General features: G+C 45.2%; 1 protein-coding gene across 3 annotated transcripts in view; it reads left to right on the forward strand.

Annotated features, from left to right (window-relative positions):
• The window catches only part of LOC135911243 (DNA-binding protein RFX2-like), a 166,541-nt gene that overhangs the window by 54,195 nt on the left and 92,190 nt on the right, over positions 1 to 20,156 (forward strand). Inside the window, exons 6-8 of one of the 3 annotated variants that reach the window (XM_065443434.2) lie at positions 3,880 to 3,921; positions 9,689 to 9,925; positions 18,820 to 19,001. In XM_065443434.2, the coding sequence (XP_065299506.1) occupies positions 3,880 to 3,921; positions 9,689 to 9,925; positions 18,820 to 19,001 (461 nt within the window). The remainder of the gene's footprint in view (positions 1 to 3,879; positions 3,922 to 9,688; positions 9,926 to 18,819; positions 19,002 to 20,156) is intronic. The other 2 variants (XM_065443435.2, XM_065443437.2) reach the window with 2 other exon arrangements.

Consider the following 20,156-nt stretch of genomic DNA (forward strand, 5'->3'; position numbering starts at 1 on the left):
TTCATCTATAAATAATTGCGATTGCTATGTGGTGTTGCCTCCCGGCTCCGAATGGCCATCGTTTCATCAGGTTTGCAGTGAAATGGGGATCAGGAATTGCCGCATAGCACCCCAAATCTTTGAATGAACCGGATTGGCCTAGGCCACCGGTTTTAATTATCCGGTCAAATTTACATTGAAAGATACGAGACCAAAGGAAACCTTTGAATTATCTAGGATTTTGAATTAACTGAGTTCGAATTAACGAGGTTTTACTGTCTTATCGACTTGGCACTGAAAGGTTATTATATGTTTTATTTGAATTGGCAAATGTACATTTTATTCCCTCACCAGACATTTTTTTGTCACACCCTTGACTGCAGTAATGAAATGTGTGCGTACAGTTGGACCATGAGCGAAATGCATCACTGCTATGCAGGAAAGCGCAGAGCCGTAAGAATAATTTTGGAGATAAAAGTCTACCTAGCACTTATAGTTGCTCATCTCCTCTGAGGTAAATACACTATTGTTCTTCGCTGTGTACAAGTGATGGAACTTGCAAGCTGTTGTGATTCGTGGTGTTGAAGCATGCACCTGGGTGTTGTTAGAATGTGGTTTTTCTCACATTCTGTTGCTTTCTCACTTTTTTGCTGTTGCTTGAGTTTGGCTGGTAAGTTAGTATTTGCAATTGGTAACATAGTACAGTCTAACCTCGATATAACCATGGATATAACAATATATTGGTTATAGGGAAGTAAATCTAAAATGTTTTCTTGCCAGTATCAGTGTATTATGGATGTATGCTTATAACGAATATTCCATGTAATGAAGGTATTTTCGTGTCATATGTGACTTCATTGTTACGAGATTTGGCTCACTGGTTCTGAAGATTAGTGACAAAGTTGTAAAATGCTCATGCCCCACTGCTTTGTCTAAAGCATTGTTGGTGATTTGTACATATATATTTTTTTTCACTTCGTCATTTTTGTCACTTGGGTCATCAGGGGACAGTGCGTGTGTACTCTTTGTCCTGATGGGTGATTTGCACGGCGTGTTAATCACGGTCGATTCCCACTGTGTTAATTTTTATCAACTGCTTTGTTTTCCTCCCAACCTTTATATGTTGTACAATGTGTACTAGTGCAAAAAGAAAGGACATTGATCATGGTAAAAACTAAAAGATATTTAAAAGAATAATGAACTGAAATCTAAAAGTCTAAATTTCTAAGTATAAAAGTCTAAGCTAAAAGTTTAAAAAACGATGAAGGGAATTTCAGCTCCTGCATGGGTGCTTTGTTTACAGTCTTCTACTACTTGTGAACAAGGCACTCCTAGGACACTGGCCAAAACGTTTTTTCTTGTTTTATTTTTTTGCCTTTCAGTTGTAGGCATTAAATGCACCTTTATTTAGCTATATTTATTTGTAATACTCTTGGGCATACAGTATTTTAAAGGGGAGTGAGAAAATTTCATAAGATTAACAACAAGCACGTAATGATCAGATGAAGAGGAACCACCTTATTGTGCATAGTTTCAGAGGGAGAATCTACAATCTATTAAAAGCCACGGTGAATCCAAAGAGAAATCTACCACATCCCGAGGAAAGCCATTGAAATTTAATGTGTGTTATGTGTTTATCGTAAGGTGATCATGCTCGGGCTGTAGCCACAGGTAGCCAGGAGGTTGGTGCTCTAACAGTCGCCCAGGTCACTCAAGGAGCAATTTATGTGAGCATGAAGTATGCACAAAGAAGCTTCAGAGATAGGTGTCATGCGTGCATGTATTCTTGAAATGACAGCAGATAAACTTGATTCAGCTGCATTCAGAACTTTTCAAAACTTAATTGCGGAGGCCTACATCATAATTAATGAGAACTCACTTTGTAGCACTTGTTAGGGGACATGAGTTTGTTGAAAGCTGCCCAGCAGGGTACAGTAGGAACGCCGAAATTCATATGAGGGGACAAATTATACATTCAGACACTATGCTGCTGATGTCCAACAGATTAGCATTCTATGCTTAAACCTACTCTAATATGTGCTGACTTGCATAAATATGAGTGCCGGGTATGCATGACACATGACATGTTTGCTAAACCAATGGCTTCATTCTGCTCAAATTTTAAATCTTCAAATTTCTTACACAAATAGCAGTTTGCAGTGAGTTTACTTTATTACTGCATTTAATGACCAGTTTCTTCCACAATGAAACTGGAGAGGGTGATGTCGGTTTGATACTACTAAAAAATTTTCAGTTCTGCTGCAACAGAATGTGGTCACCATATGCCAGTGCCACAGCAAAAGCGCAGTGTTCATTGTAGCTGTGACAGATGGCACTAGTGCTACATTGCAGGGAAATCAACACATTTTGACTGGCTTTGCCACAGATGGCACCCACTTTTTTATTTATTGTGGACGAAACTCGTGCAAGTAAAGTCAGGAATGTAGTACGAAACAAAAATTGCTGAAAAATGCTACCTCTAAGCGAAGTTTGAGCAGGGATCAACAAGTGAATTTCAAGTGAATTCAGGTAAATTTAGCAAACATGAAAAAACAAGGTTTCCTAAACTGGTAGGGCCCATAGCTGAAGTCTAGTTGGAAGAAGAACATTTAGGCAAATAGTGGTACTAACATAATACAGCATAGTTGCAGCATAATTATATAACAGAAATAAATACATAACACGCATACACATAATATTTTCACTTTAAAATAAAAAAAGAATGAGTGAACATATGTATAAAAGAAAGCAATGAAAGTTAACAAATCACATTTTACATACCATATCTACCTGTATAATATTTGCACTCGCCTAAAACTCACACCTCCCACATTGGCCGTGACAAATTGGGCTTTCTTCTTTCCTCGATTGATCATCGCAACCTAGAAAATTGCTGCAGTGACTGTCATCTGCTTATTCTGGTGGTAGTAATTATAGTGCATGGCAGCTGAGCACGCTCTCTGTGCGTGCAACCACAGTCCAATCCAATTCAAAGTACAAGTGCCGAGGGGTCAGTGATTTCGTGAAGTTTTTTAGTTTCACGTCGACAGCTAATGCCAACTTTGTTGGCCTTTGTGTCGCTTTGTTGTAGGGCGATGTGGAAGCTACATAGCTGGGGCACAATTGGGGATCGTTGTTCGGCACGCAGGTTTGGTTGTACTGCACGCGATTGGACTAGGCCGGTCCGCCGTGCGAAGTCGGCACGACCTAGGCCAATCGCATGCAGCACAACCAAACAGGGGCTCGGAACAACGATCCCCGATCACGCTTATCGTTTCAAGGTTAAGGCCAACACCACTATCGACAGTAGTGACAAGGCTAGCAATGTGAAAGCGATAACCAATGTCAGTGTTGACACTGACCTTAAATAAGTCAGCCCAAAATCATGGTACTTATTTTTTGTAGTGACTCCACTTTCAGCTACTATGTGCAAATAAAGGGCCTTTGCAATTTCTGTTAATGCAAAGCCTGTGCTCTTATTATGAAGGTAATACAGAAATTGCTGGCCAGCATATTTTGTTTGAGGTTACAGAGGCTGGCATGAAAACTCTTCAACTTTCATCGAACCCAATGCTTCATAGAGCCTGTAATGTGCAACATTCTTCCGCTTCCAATCCTTTAAGAGCAGGATTTGTCAAGTCGTTGGAGTGGTATGCTGCTTACTCTGGCCACAGTATTGGCTACGTAAAACAACTCGGGGTAAGGTCAAGTTGTTATTGCCTGTTTTGATTGTTGATACGTGTGTGTGATTACCATGTGGTGACAGTGTTGACTTGTCGCTAGTGTTGTTCCTCCTCCCTCCCCTGTGACTGGGTACTAACACAGGCTTTTTTCTCTTTCTCTCTCTCGTTCTCCCCCATTTGCCCTCTCCCCTCCCCTCAAAACTTGCGCTGCGCGCAGGCTCTGGAAGTGGCGGAAGTTTCCTTTCTAAGCTCGAAAACCGTAAGCCATTTACTAACCAGTTCGTTGTGTTGCTTCTTGACCAATCGCACCTCATGCACTGATTGTTGTCGCTCGCTTGGGGTGACCAGCACATTTTGGCTTGCACGCATGAGGCTTCACTTGCCTTGCATGGCTGCCGGTTGCTCATGGTGAGTGGGGGCATGTGTTTGCTTTCCTGCGCGTTGGTTGCATAATGGGTTGCCACATGAAACAGTGTGGATATGTGGGCTGGTTGGTGACTTAATGTGGTGAAGGAAGAGCACAAAAAAATTGGATTAGCAGCTAAAAGACATAGGACGTGCTACTTGCTGCCAACTGACGTTTATTGCGGTGACCGTCATATATCGTATTTACTCGGTTGTAATGCTCACCTGTTTTCCATGACCAAAAAGAAAAGTACGATACCGTGCACCTCGTGCTTTCATGTAGAAATACTATTTTCTCTCAAAAACAGATTTATTCCCAATACACTAAAGTTGCGATGAATAAAAACACAAATAGAAGCAGCATACCTCGCTGCCAAGATTTTCACTGCACCGGTATGAGTCCCGTGGTGCAATAGATATCACTCGTCGCCGCTATCAGACAACTCCTTATCGCTATCAACAGACCAAAACATTTCATCATCGGTGCTGTCCATGGCAGGTGAGATCGTGCACCATGCTTCTTTCACCTGCAGTGAAAGTCCTGCAGCGAGAAACGCTTCGTTTTATTGGCGAGCGTGGATTCGTGGCAGCCACTAACAAGCCATTCATTGTAGAGCGCCCGAATTCTATCTTTCACTGGCTTGTTCAAACAAACATTGAGTGGCTGGAGCTGCGATGTCATGCGGCCAGGTATCATAACAAGGTCGGTGTTGCATGCAGCCAGCTTGTCCTCGATGCGCTGGCCAAGACCTGAACGCGTCAAGCACAACCATACCACGCAGACTTAAACTGCCGCCGGGTCTCTTCTGCCAAACCTTATCAATCCTGTCAGCGACCAAGTTCATGGTCATCCAACCTTTCTCATTTGCGCACACAGTCGGGCCACTTGGAAACATGATTCCTATCAAGAGCATATTCTGTCTGAAGATAAGATACGGGGGCAGCTTATGCCCATCCGCAGTGCAACAGTGCATTGCAATGACTCTAGTTTTTTTGTGGCCGGAAGATAAAATGTGCACTTGCTTCGCCCCTTTCTTTCCAACGGTTGTGGTGGCAGGCATGTCAAAGCAGAGTGGCGTTTAATCGGCATTTCCAATGTCTGAAGTGGTAGCCGTTTCTATGGCGCAACTTCAAAACATGCCGCTGAAAACTGTGCAATTTCTCTTCATATTCTTCGGACAAATTTTGGCATATCCCTGTCCGCCTTTGAAGAGAAAAGCCTTTTCTTTTCATAATATTGGAAGGCAGCACCTGCTTGCTTTGAAGTCGCCCCCCACATTAGCCCTTTCTGTAGGGCTAATTGCATCGTCCGTACTTTGTGCAGATCGCTCATCACAGGCCGCTGTGCCGCTCGCTGCTCTTGCACGTATTCTGCGAGCAGCTCTTCCATTCCGGTGATGCGGCCCAGCTTCGGTCCACTGAAACCCTTCCTTGTTGCTTTGCTGTCGAATATATTCTCCTTCTGTTTGCGCCAGTCTCACATGCAAGTTTCAGGAACTCCGAATGCCCGTGATGCGGCCTGATTTCCATCCGTCTCCGCCCACATAACTTTCCTTTTAAATGCGGCCTTCATGGCGGACTCTATGTGCCTTCGCAGTCGGCGCTTCCATGCTGACTGAATAAACGCAGAAAAAGGCAAGACATGCGGTAGACCACGTTACACCAGTGCCTGGTTACACATGCAACATGGAGGTATGCACATGGAGGAAGCTACGGTAGCTAGGCCAGAAGTGCGTACGAGGCGGCCATTTTTCGAATGCCGATGGCGATATGGTAACATGGATTTAGGGTCATACTCGATTCTAACGCGCATGCAATTTTGGGACGGTATGTACTAGTCAGCCCACAACGAAAAGTATGAAGACAAAACAAACTCTCCATGAGTGCATGTATCTGTTGCTGATCTCCAACTCTAAAATACAAAATATTTTTTTAACGATGTTGGGCATAATGGCTACTTCCTGTTTATTAATTGACTAACCTATAAGTTAGTAAATTGGTAATTGGCTAATTGTGAGATAATTTTCGAACATTTGTTCACTGTGTGTTGAGCAATCGTGGCAGAATCTAGAGGTGTTTGAGATTTACAAAAAGGAGTCGTTACGTACGAATGTGTCCCAAGTTGTTCTAGAAAAAAACTATTTTCATATCTTAGAAATTATAGCAAATATGCACCCTCGAAGGTGATTTTTGTTTTGTTTTCCTGCTTTGTCACTGTTTTTTCACAGTCATCGCAGCATTGCTTCTCTCACACAGCTTTTCGTGTTGATTTACTGTGCGTGCACCTGCAGTCATCATTTGCTTACAGGGTTTTTGCACACCGTGGCTCAGAACCTAGTGAAGAAAGTCTAAAACTTAACTCTAGATGTGCGTTTGTCGCCTAGAAGGCCGGAAAGAACACTCGACACTTAATAAATGGATCTCACCTTGTTCGTGTAGCCGCACTTGATAGAAAACTTGTGCTGCATGTTTGCAGTCCACTGCAAATCCTCATCAAATCGGTCTGCATTGGTCATATTGGTATGTACTAACAAATTGCATACAACTACTCAACAGGAACACTATTATGCGTGCACACGGAACTCATGGTGGCAGCATAAGACAGAACACTGCCTCTCTACACATCAAATTGAGCAGATTGTCGCGGTGCATCCACTTTGCTTTGTTGGCATTTTACAGCCAAGCTGACTGCGCGTTGCCTGTGCCTCTTGGAGATGAACTAATAGATAATGTGAAATGAAAACAGTTGTCTGTGATGGCAGATCAGTTCTGTGGAATTCCGCAAGGTGAAGGAAGGTTCATGAAAGGAAAAAATCAAACAAAGCACAAGGGGTTTCCAACAGAACGCACTAACATGGACACAAAGGGACGACGACACATCAGCATGTGTCGTCGTCCCTTTTTGTCCGTCTCACTGCCTTCGGCTGGAAACCGTTTGTGCTATGTGCAACCAACAAGCTCAGGCAAACACTTTTCTGAAAAATTGAATGCCTGAGCATGTGTAATCTGAGCGATGTGGACCATAAGTGACACTCAGCTAAAGCTGTCTTAGATTCTGAGCATCAGTATGAAATCTTGTGCACTTTAAGAAGTGTACTATGTACAGTCCAAAGGGGAACCTAAAGATCATCTTCCTTGATGCTTCAAATTACTAGTAGCCTTTATATGTCACTTATCAAACAGTGGTCTTTGAGTTTATAGCAGATGCACAAGCTAAGCTCTCATCCATACAGCCTAGCCAAACATTCTACTTATTAGTGAGTCGATTTTAAAGGGCTTTTTTAGTTAAATTGGTAGCTCATTTTGGACGAGTTCTGCACAAATGAGGCAATTTGCAGTGTGTTTTCTTTCTTAAATCCTTAGTCGGTGCAGTATTTCCCAATTTCGTCGAGAATATATCGGCGATGTGTGCCATCTGTAGTGGCTCAAAAAGAAAGAAAGAAAAGTTTATTTGTTCAGTGGAAAGAACAGTGGCATCATTTCTTACCACAGAGCTAGACCTGCTGAACTTGGACAAAGAAGTCTGCAGGAGTTCAAATTATGAAAGTCAGCTTAAATATTGCTACGAGCCATTTCAAGTAGATGTGCCTTGCGGGTCCACCAGCTACACTTCGTAAATTGAGTTTACAAATTTTTCTATGTCCTTTGTGTTTTTAGCGTCCTAAGTTTTTATTATAAGGCATCACCCACTAGCCCACCTATCCATCCTCCATTTTGATACTACTGCTATTTCCAACTTATGCCATTAATGTTAACAAGTTTAAGCAGATTGTTATTTTTGCATGTGAATCTCAGCATTGAAGTAAAAGCACTTGGAAATCACTGTAGAATGTCTCGGAGATATGAGTCCAGTCGTACGTCAGTCAGGCAAGTGCCAAGTTGCTTAACACATTTGTGCACAGCTGCTAGTACGGCGACCTATAATAAATAATGTGGCTTAAAGTGCGTGGAAGGATGAGGACACAGAAAGACGTAGTATGCACAAGCGCTGACTTAACGACAGTGTTTATTTTGAGTAAGAGAACCACATATGTAGGCTACCGTGTCTTTCTGTGTCCTCGTCCATTCGTGTTTTGTAAGGCTCTTTATGTAATACCAACACAGCCAAAACGCTGCGTTACTGTAATAAATAATTTCCTGTATCTCTGAAGTCTGCGCATCTTTTTTTAAAAGAAAAACTTAAAATCTAGTGACTGTTTGTTTCAAATTTTTGAGTTAGGTTGTAAATTTTTTATTAAAAATTGGCAAAATCGAAAATTTTCAAAAAACGAAACTATCAAGTTTACAACTCTATAACTCAACAACGAGAAATGATAAGACAATTCTGTGAATTGCATCTAACAGAACATCTAAAGCGGACAAAATTGATATTGTCACATGGCGGTGACGTTGAAGAACACAGTAGCAATACTGTGAATGACAAAACCAACTTTTATTGGGCGAACCTGTGCCCACAAGACAGGCTACACTTATAGCACAACGATAGCGGCGAACACGGTCGGCGATCGACGAAAATCTTATCAGCGAGTAAAGCGCATCGGCTTTTATACAGCAGTTGTCGAATGTTCCAGACTAATCGTTGGGACCCGCGTGCCTTCCACAAAGTTCTACACCATTGGCATCAGGCGATGAAATCAGATAACACAAGGTTCAGCGACAATAGACAGCAGATAGAAGCATCGATAACTTTCCAGAAACTTCGGATACATGCAGGCGCGTCTTGCGCTGTGCGATAGCATTTGTTAGGTGACAAAACGTGGTCGCCCGATAAAGATAAGTACACGTGTCATTATGTTACACATGAATATAAACAAATTTAATAATAGGGAAATAAAACTTTTGCAAAATTCTTGTAACCAACATAACAAATTCACGTAAGATGTAAAATGACATATTGAATTTGTCCGCTTTGAATGATCTAATAGATGCCCTTTACGGAACCGCGATGTCAGTTCTTGATGCAGATCTATGAATTTGTAAACTTCGCGCTTCTATATTCTTCAAATGGTCAAATATCTGAAAATTGTTTTAAGAAAATTCAAGCCCTAAATAGAAATTTCGCTTGCAACAGTCACTAGTATTTAACTTTCTCTTTCAAATGCAACAAATTTCATTAAAATCGGTCCAGGGGTTATCTCATGAAAACGTTTTCGCGTTTTACATGTATTTGAACAGGCCGTGTCGGAGTTGGGCCCGAGCTAAAGCTTCCTCTTAAATTTTTGTTTTTGGCTATGCTTATGAGCATTTTGTTTGGACTTCTGGCCCTATAATGTTAATGCAATCCAAAAATCAAGCCTGTCCTATCTTGTTTGCACGTTTGTGGAGCTGTGCTTGCCAAGTCGTTTGTGTCTGTGTGTGCGCATGCTCCATACAAAACGAAATTGCCTGTTGTAGAGGGTGTTTTGTTTTCAAGTTGCTCAGCATAATGTTTCTTTAGTAAAGATCTTGACACATAAAAATCCTGTCACTCTTTTTCTACGAAAGTTGCTGCAAACTGTGTAACACCTGCACCCAGCTATTTCTGTTGTGCAGTTATATGCGAAGTCCGCGGTGTGTGGGTGTGTTTGTGTGTGAGGGTGCCACGCACACCGTCAGTGGCATGGGCGGTGACTTGGCCGCAGGATGACCAGCGCAAAGTGGTTGAGATGATGTCGGCCTACCCCGGAGACCAGTGTGTGGTGCAAACACTCCAGGAGGCATCACCCATGCCTCTGGCCGCAGCTGCGGCTACAACTCCTGCCACTGCGGCCACCGTGGTTACGGCCACTGCATCGGTTGGCAGCTCCTCTCAGCACTCGCCGTCATCTGGTGGCAGCGGTGGGCAACACCAGAACATACGCGACATGGACATCATCCACGTATGTGTGTCACCTGCGGAGAAGCCTCTTCGTTCCTTGGCTGAGCCAGGAATTGTTTTTGTTTGTTTGTTTGCTTGTTTGGTTCTATAGTGGAATGGAATGGGCATCGTGATTTTTGTCGTCATCAACCTATCACACTTGTGTGGTAGTGTACAGGTCTGTGGGCGTACTGTTAAGAAGCACTGAACCTAGGACACAGTAGTAAGAAGAAACAGTTGTAAGATTTTGCTTCCCCAGTTATTGTACTTTTTTGTAGCATCCCTGTTTCAAATCTTGAACAGTGCTACAGCCAGGGGGTGCTTCACTATCTAGTTCCTGCAGCCACGCTTCTCCTGCCACATTATTTTGTATGCATTCAAAAATGGGAAGCTTACCATGCAGTGAAGCCTCTTGTGTACCGTGGTGAAACATACTGGTACACTGGTACTGGTAGGGGCAAACCTGGCATGTAGAGTAGCTGCCAGCAATGAAGCAAAAAGTCTAATCTGCCCAAAAGTAGCCTTTTTGCTAGGGTTGATGCTACAGCAGCCATATACTTTTCAACATTTTTACAATGAACATCTTTACAATGAACATTTATGCTATGAAATGAACCATGTAGCAAAGGCGACACACGGACGTAGGCGCTATCTTGTAGTGATGCTATAACTTCTTTATGCCTTCTGCCACCATTAGCCCTCTGCCATTGGTCAAAATTTACCAAAAGTGTGCCCATTCTGTTTCTCAGTCACATGATGCCAGGAATCCACAAAAACCTTAAATATCCTAATGGAATTTACACACTCATTATGCAAAGCAGCAGGCGTAACTTTTTGCCACTGCCGAAAACAGGGACATTGCAGAAGGCATTGAATATGGCTGCCCCCCTTCTTGGTATGGCACTGCAACATTCTATCTCGTGCATGTATTGTCGGCACCACTATGACTAATTTGCCTATGTAACAAATTCAGCTATGCACCACTGGTGATATTTTGCTGTTTTCGAAGAAAATCGTGCTTTAGCACCTCACTTCGTTGCAATTTTGCTGTCATTGTTGGACTTTGGTGTAAGTTTGTGTTAGCATCAAAATCCAGCCTGTTCCTCAATAACAGAACTAGGAAATGGGCATTATTGCACTTTTACCTTGAAGTGCAACACTGTAAAGGCTGCATTTGACTCCTTGTGGCTCTTTCACGTGTCACTGCCAGGATTTTAAGCTGAGCACACTGTCTCCATCAACAGCATCAAATTGGTAATAATCAGTTATTCTGTGGAGCAGAGTTTTCAGAAAAAAAAATTGTTGATCTTCATTAATTTGCATGTTCTTCACAATATCTTCCACCTTCCCCAAAAGAGTCTAAGCTTCTTTTATATAATTTGCTAATCTGGCCCATACTTGAATATACCTCAGTTGTCTAGTTCCTGCACCATCTCTAATCCAAAAGAACTTGGTGTAGTACGAAACAAAAAGGCTGTGTGCGTTATATGCCACAGGTAAGACTTCTCCCCGACCTGTGCTCTCCTTTCATTAAACTTATAACCACTTTCTGTTTACAGTGAAATTTATTCACTGAAATTTATGTACAATATCATTAAAGGGAAGCTGAAAAGTCTGTCGAATTCAATAAGACGCTCATATACGGATGCGGGAACCTTATAAACCATGTAGGTAAAATTTAATTTTTTTTTTCAATTAGGAGCGACGTAATCGTCGGTTAAAATTGCGCTGTAGCTCCTGTTAGATATGGAGCTGTTTCCTGTGATTACTTCGAGTTCCCCAAACCACTTCGAGTCGCAGCACAGCTAATTGAGGAATGCAGAAGCAGGAAAGCGCATTCCAGAGAAGCGGCCGAGCAAACAAGTTTAAGGCAACAAGTTCACGTGCCAACAAGTTCGTGCGTCGCCGGGATTAGCAGGTGGGCCTCCAACAATGGAGCATGAGCAGCCCCCTCCTTCTCCTCGTTAGAAGTGCATTGCCAGTCTGCGAGGCAAGACCACAGCGAGCCGCCAGGTGTGACACCGCGACACGGGCGCCTACCATTGGCTGAAAGTGGCGTCATCGGAGCGGACTCTCCCATTGGTCAAACATGACGTGACTTACACTGCTCGAAGGGTTTATAAGAAGCCTTCCAGAGAGACCTGAGCATTCTGGGACATGCCCTGATTCCCTTGACAGACCTCTCTCGAACTTCTTGCCGCGGGCCGCAGCGTCCGAGTTGCTGCCGGCCCGTAATGACTGTACGAATGTTACTTGTCGCTCACCTCTCTGTACATAATGTAGAATAAATTCCTCCCAAGTTTTGTTTTCATACTGAAGTCCGTCCTTCAATCCCTACATCTGGTTGGCAGCGGTGGGATCGCCTCCGAATGCATCAGCTGGTGGTAGCGCTACGGACGAACCTTCGTCGAGAGAGATCCTAAGGAACCGGGAAGAGCGAAGAATAGAGAGCCTTCGTCGAAAGAGGTCCGAAGAAACTGGGAGTAGCGAAGAAGGAGCGAGCCTTCGACCCAGGGTTTCCGGAGGAACCGGGAACAGCGGACGAGCGAACCGGATGGCAGGGTGCTGCAACCGTAAGTGAGCGCGTGGTTTTTTTCCTTATGATTCGCCAGACTCAAAGGTTGTGTGTTCAATTTTGATAGTTCTGGGAATCGGGAGTTTGTTGCATTGTGTGTTTGCACAAATTAATTAAGGAAAACAGTTTTAGCCACCTGTCGGGGCAGCTGCCATGGATCTTAGAAGGTTGACGAGGTTAGACTTGTTGTTGGTGTGCGACGATTTGGGAGTTGAGGCGGACGAACGGATGAAAACGCCAGCTATCATAAAGGCGATTAATGATAGTGGCAATGATGACAAAAGCATTGCGCTTGCTTGGGAGGTGATACAGGAGCCACGGGAGCGTGTACGTCGTGTACGTTTGCGAGAGCGGCGTGAACTTAGGAGTGAGCATCAGCGTGAAGAACGCGAGAATGAACGGAAGCATGAGCTTCAAGAACTTACTCTTAGGTGTGAGCGTCACGGACGTGAGAATGAACGCGAACGTGAGCGAGAGGAAAAGTATGAGAGAGAGAAGGCAGCACTGATCAAAGAGATACAGTATTGTGATCAGTTATTGACACAGAGACAACGGCTGTCTGAGAATTCTGTACGTAGTACAGAGCGAAAGAATGAGGAAGCATCTAGCAGATTTTCGCCAGAAGCCGACGAGAAGAGTAGTGCCTGTGAGATTAGCTGCTGATTCATAAGTAAAGGGAAAAGGCTAGCTGCTAACGATGCCTTAGTGGCAATAGAGGCCGTTAAAGGCCACAGTGAGAGCGACGAGGTGCTGTGCCAACAGATGACTGTGGAGACAGCTAGGCCAGCTGCGAACAAATTGGCACAGTTACCGCGCGTGTGCGTCGCTGGTAAGGTTAGCGAGGTTGCTAGCAAAGAAAAGGGTACTGTTGACGCGACAGACGCGGGCACCCATGTCAGGTCAGATCTGCGTGCAGAAGTGAAGTGCGAACTGAGCGATGCAGTTGAGAGTAGTTCTCGGGATGGCGAGCTCCGTAGTCCACGAGAGAACAACTGCATTGTTCAGGGATCGGTGCGGCTTTCCGCCAGTCTAGATAGCCTAGATAGGGATGGTTCAGTTAATAATCATTCGGACTGTGCGCGTGAGACAGCGATCGATACCGACGGGCTGTGTGCCGATGCACAGCGTGCGCTGGGCAATGTAGCAGAGGGCAGTTCGCAAGAGTGCGAGTTGTCTAACTCGAGTAAAGCCTGCTGCATTGTGCCAGAGTCGGTTGAGCTGTCCGCCAGTCGAGGCAGAGAGAGTGTTGATTTAAAGGTAAATCACGCAGACTGTGCGGGTAAGAGACCGATCCGGGCCGACGAAATGTGTACCGGCCAGCACGAGGCACGAGAAGGCGACATGAGTGCGAAGAGAAAGCGCCGTAAAAAGAAGCGCGGTAAAGACCGAAAGTCGGTAATTAATGTAGCGCCGCCAAAAATGGCGAGAAACCCAAAAGGGCAGGGCGCGAGGAAGAAGGTGCGGTCGTCTAGGACGATGTTGACGCATCCAGAACGTTCGAGCCACCGGTCAAAGGGGGACCGCGAAGAATGTTCTGCACGGACGCGGACAAAGGGCACGAGGCTGTTAAACTCTTCGTCGTTCCGTAGTTCTTTTCACAGCTCAGCGTGCAGTTCGAAGAAACGCAAGGTGGCAGGACGAGACCAGGTGGGGAGTAGCGACGCGGTCAATCGAGTTTGTGTTGAAAGCGGGGTGCGAGGACGCAGATTGGCAGGAGACCGTAACGTCTTGGGGGAGCTGATAGTGAATCAGCCCTTTTGTTGTCTCTCGGCAGCCAGAGTAGCTTTGAAACTTCGCCCACCGCGGGTCAGGCTGAAAGTATGAGTCAGTCGTAAGCAATCGGGAACGGGAGGCCAAGAGCGCTTCCGTAGAAATGAAGTGTTTGTTTTTTATTTTTGAGCATCGGAAAATTTCGCGATTTGAGACTAGAGTTTCTTTCAATATGTAAGGTTTGAGCTTTGTTTATGTTTTCGTTCGAGAAGCTCCGAGATTTGAAAGACGCGTTTGTGTAAACATGTAGTCTCGCGAGATGCTCATTAATAAGTAGATAGGTTTTTTTTTGTGTGTGTGTGTGAGTAACCTGAGGGTCAAGGTTATTGTTGAGAGGCCTATCGTAACGCGCGTGTGTGTTAATTAACCTTCTTTTTAAGTGTTTTGAATTTTCTAAGGTTAAGCGCGTAGATTTTCAGTGAGTGCATGATTTGCACGGAGAAGCGTTCTTAGTTCCATTAGCGCGTGTCCTGTGTGGACGGAAGGAAGCAGACTTTATGACTGGGTTGCTAGTGTGTGTGGAGGGCAGCCGTATTCTGACTTCTTTAGTGGGCGTGCGTGGAAAGAGTTGGTAGAAGACGCATCATTTTAAGGGTTCTGCGGAGTGTGTAAGTCCCGCGAGTTTAATTGTTCGTTTAAGTCACGTGTCCTAGAGGGACTAAAGGAAGAAACGTGAGTAAGCGTGATGAAGAGTTTGCCTACGACACAAGTATGCGTTCTGGATAGTGACCACAAGGCTAGTGCGCTTGTGATTACGTACTTGTGAGGTTGACCAGATTGTTCAGTGGCACCAATACGTGCGATAAGTACGCCACTACGATAGATTGAAAACATGCTGTTCGTATAGTTAGGCCACTTAAGTAATGTTCGGCTGTTTTCATTTGTTGTTTGCATCGTCAACGACCCTTTTGTTTTGCAACAACAATAGTACTCTGGTCTTGTCGGCATTCGAGGAGAAATGGATGGCTGTTTGGAGGGGTGGTTGGAACTGTTTTGTCGAAATTGGGGAAATAAAAGATCAGGGTTGATTTTGACTCAGTAATAGTCTGGCGAGTCAGGGGTGAAGAGCCTGCGCTTACGCGTGGTGCAGCGCTGTGCTGTTTTGTTTGTTTGACGTTTGTTCTCCAGGGCCCAGGATCCTGAGGGTTGTCAAACGAGGCTCGACCCCAGTACCCTGCAGCTTCTTTCAGCGTTCCTCATGGCCAGCGAATTGAGTTCACCGGCCATTCAGAACAACCGGGGCGAGGACGAGCTGTTAGATATGGAGCTGTTTCCTGTGATTACTTCGAGTTCCCCAAACCACTTCAAGTCGCAGCACAGCTAATTGAGGAATGCAGAAGCAGGAAAGCGCATTCCAGAGAAGCGGCCGAGCAAACAAGTTTAAGGCAACAAGTTCACGTGCCAACAAGTTCGTGCGTCGCCGGGATTAGCAGGTGGGCCTCCAACAATGGAGCATGAGCAGCCCCCTCCTTCTCCTCGTTAGAAGTGCATTGCCAGTCTGCGAGGCAAGACCACAGCGAGCCGCCAGGTGTGACACCGCGACACGGGCGCCTACCATTGGCTGAAAGTGGCGTCATCGGAGCGGACTCTCCCATTGGTCAAACATGACGTGACTTACACTGCTCGAAGGGTTTATAAGAAGCCTTCCAGAGAGACCTGAGCATTCTGGGACATGCCCTGATTCCCTTGACAGACCTCTCTCGAACTTCTTGCCGCGGGCCGCAGCGTCCGAGTTGCTGCCGGCCCGTAATGACTGTACGAATGTTACTTGTCGCTCACCTCTCTGTACATAATGTAGAATAAATCCTCCCAAGTTTGTGGGTCTTCATCCCGAAGTCCCGTCCTCCAACCCCTACACTCCGCCCTCCGTCGAATGCCGCGCGCTGCTGCTGACGCTGACGATGCGAGCGGAGACCGGAAACCGCGGTGTTGTGACGTCAACACTAGTGTTCCGTTCCATCGCAGCCTCCGCGACCGTGCCTGACCGTGCTTGTTTCTGCGTGCGTGCCATCGTAATCTGCTTCGATCGACCCTGCATTCCTTTGTTGGTGCGTCTGCGTGTATGTACGGTGGTAGTCAACGTGCGCAGCATCAACTGAAGTGGTGGGCCGATCATGCCGGCTTTTTGTGCAGCCTACGGTTGCACGAACACCAGCGGCCGCGACGAGGCTGTTGGAAGTGAAAGAATTTCAAGCCCTCAAGAACAACAATGCTGTGCTCCAACCACTTTCGTGACGACGATTATCACCAGAATTTATCATTAATGCGTGCGTTGGGTTTGCCAGTCAAGTCGGCTCGTCTAAGGCCCAGCGCAGTGCCGTCAGTGTTCGCGTACACAAGATCGGAGCAACGAAAACAAAGACGGCACGAGTGCAGATTGACTGATGATAACTAGTGTTGGAAGGCCTTATGAATACACGAACTCGCCCAAACCTGGATTTTGATTTACTGCGAGCTCCTTCGTGCTAGCATGCTGAACGGAAGGTGCATGTTTATCTCCCGCCCTTGACGCAGGTTTCGTCGCAAAGCGCCGCGAATTTTCTATTTGCACGTGTGTTGTAAAACAGCCTGCATGCAGCTACCATAACGCAGTGCAAATGTAGAGTTTGCATGTGCTGGAAAGCCGGCACACGCCAGGACGCTACGCTCCCCCCTTCTCTCGCGCACAGCGAGAAACCAACCGTCTCACGTAGCCGACAGAATTCGCCGCCTTTACGACTTCGGTTATGAGTAGTGTGCGGGTGGTGTACAAATGAAGGTCACTACACGTACTGCATGAACCGGGAAGCTTTTCGTACGTTTAAACCGTCTTTCTAGATTGCCGACAGCTTTGGACAGCGCACATATGCCGACGATCGCATCCCCGCTTACGTTCCACGAGTAGGCATGCAGGAACACAATACTACAGTTGTTTGACCGGAAACGAGCTCACTAGATCGGCGAAAGATCGGCGAGATCACTAGATCACTTTGCAAAAAACATACTCACCAAAGAGCATTTCCAACACGAGGAGATCCCAAGACTTCGCTTTCATTCACGTCGAAAGCACTGCTCGCACCAGCATCATTTGCTTCTTCGAGAGGCCGGCTCTTCGCAATCGGCTCGTACGTGTAGGGAGTAACGCCGAACTCCTCAGAAAAACGCAGTCTCTCTAAATTTTCCATTACCATCTCCGAAAAACAGCACCAAACTACGTGGCACCGCGCTTCATGTGTAGTGGCAGCGGTCGGTTCGGACGAACTCTAGTGTTGACGTCACGAGGCGCCCGACCAATCACAGGCGGAAATGAGACACGCGAGCTGGGCATGTCCGCTGCGGCACTTTTTGTCGAAATAAAATATATTTGCGCTTTCTTTTGCTCAATTTCGATACGATATTCGAATTCGGAGGGTTGAAAACCATTATGTACAGATGTTCACTCATTTTTTCTGGAAAACCTTTCAGCTTCCCTTTAACTCTTCATGTTGGCTTTCATATAGTGAATACTCATATGTTGCTAAACAGTCTTTGACACGCAGTTATCATGAACTTAACCTCAAACCATTTTTTGCTCGCACTAACACGTTTAAGTATATAGTTTATCCCACGAACTAGTGACCTATACAATTATTTACCTGACAATATCTGTTCCTGCCCATCAAAGAAATCTTTTGCTGCACTCACTAGCAGTACAGCCTAATATTATTTTCTCTGTTTTTGTATGTTTTCTAATTGCGTTGCTAGGAGCTTACTCTTGTGAAACTTGTACTTTGGACTTGTACCCACTCCTTCAATGGCCCTTCCTAGGCAGCAGTATGTTCAAATAAATAAATAGTTGTATATTGTGAGAGGGACCTAAGTGGAAAGCCGTTACTTGTTTGCAGAGGTCATATTTTTGACAGTTTTCATAAAAAAGCACTAAAGACAAAGACAAAAAAGACACACATACGACAGGACGGGCGCTGAACTTCCAACTGGCATTTATTTCAAACAATCATCTGAGCTGATTGACCATGCAGTAGTATGTATGAACTGTATGACTTATACAATTTTTGTATGATGATGATGTGTACATGATGTACTCGATGCACAGGGCTTAAATTGATGACTGTTTGAAATAAATGCCAGTTGGAAGTTCAGCGCCCGTCCTGTCATATGTGTGCCTTTTTTCTTCATCCTTAGCACATTTTTATGAAAACTGTCAAGATGAACGAACTCGTGCAAACCAACCTATTGTCCCATTTTTGGCACTCGTAGTAACAAAGCAACAATGCTGTTACCAAACACAGGCAGCAGAACAGGTAGACACTCTTCGTCACTTGAGCAATACAGAATGCATCACATAAATGGATATGAGGTGCATGTCACACACATACAAAAGTAAACATCTGCTCATGGTTAGAAGAAAGTGTGACTTTCTTTGACACTCTTATTTTTGGCTTTATTTAGTTCTTAAGGGACCCACTGAAGTGATCTGTATGACGAGAGATATTTCGGGTCCCTCCTCGCCTTGTTATAAATGTGTATGACTGTACTGCAACATGAGCCACTACTTGGTCCGAGGATTCTACTGAGACCGCTGGCCCGTGCAGGTGCAGTGGTTGATCGACAACTACGAGACGGCGGAGGGGGTGTCGCTGCCGCGGAGCACGCTGTACAACCACTACCTGCGGCACTGCGGGGAACACAAGCTGGAACCCGTCAATGCCGCTTCCTTTGGAAAGCTCATCCGCTCCGTTTTCCTCGGCCTGCGCACACGACGACTCGGCACCCGGTGAGGCCTCCCCACTCCACTGCACCGCCAATGCAGCTAGTTAACTCCTTGAAGAATGCTTTGCATAATATCGATTTCCACAGCATGAGGGATCTGCATAATTTTTAATCATCTATATTGCCACAAGGCATAATATGGGACTAAAGTTACAGTGGAAACCCTCCAATACGTTTGGATTTATAGTCTCCACCTGATAATGTGGGCTCGATGGAGCCCCCCTAAAGGTCCAAAATGTCAGATTCAGCAGAGAAGGAGCAACTTATTCCAGAAGTGGCTGGAAAAGGTGTCACTTTCAGGAATACCTTATTTTTTGCAGGATTTCACGTGACTAGCACTAGACACATCGGCATCTACGAATGAAGCCTTTCTTGACACAGTGCCAAACAGTGTCAAGCACAGTCTTATCACAATGCCAGGATCGCCGTTGCCCTTCGACGTGTCCGGTGCCGTGAGACTTCATGGCAATGTACAAGAACAATTTTGCCTCTGGACTGCTAAATTTACATGACCACCACATTGAAACGCAACATAAGTTGTGTGAACATTACAGAATGGTGACATGTCAAATGGGAACATAATCCATAGGGGTCAGTGGGCTTTAAGTCGAGACCGTGAAAATGCAACAGCAAGAAATGTATCAATCGGGTTCCACTGTATTACAGTCAACATCTGATCTTTCAAATTCCTTAGGGGCCACAAAAACGTCTGAAAAATCAGACTGTGGGGGGAAAAAAAAGGAGTGCATGCTTTTTACCACCCCCAAGAACTCAAATCGCCATGGGCATGTCTGAAATAGCTCTAAAGGCCTGCCAGTACATTTATTAAGCGTATCAGTTCTCGTACTGTGACAGGAAGCGGCAGGTGCACGCCTGTGTTTTTTTTTTTTTTTAATGCGAGGATAAATGCCTCAAGGCATACAAGGGTATGGGATGGGGGTGAACAAGGATGATTAAATGAATGAAAATAGATTTGCTGATCTAATGAAGTCCAAGAGGGAGCGATAATGCGGTCCCTGCGTCCAAGCAGTGTAATGGCTCAGATTATGCGGCGAGAGTCCCGCTGCTGCGAGGTGCCGGAGCCTCGTCGGTTTCAGAGCAGGGCAAACCCACAGCAGGTGGTGGATGTCGGCTTCAACGTTTGGCGACTTGCAGAGTG

The sequence above is a fragment of the Dermacentor albipictus genome, chromosome 9 (assembly GCF_038994185.2).
Source record: "Dermacentor albipictus isolate Rhodes 1998 colony chromosome 9, USDA_Dalb.pri_finalv2, whole genome shotgun sequence".
In the NCBI taxonomy this organism is placed as follows: Eukaryota; Metazoa; Arthropoda; class Arachnida; order Ixodida; family Ixodidae; genus Dermacentor; species Dermacentor albipictus.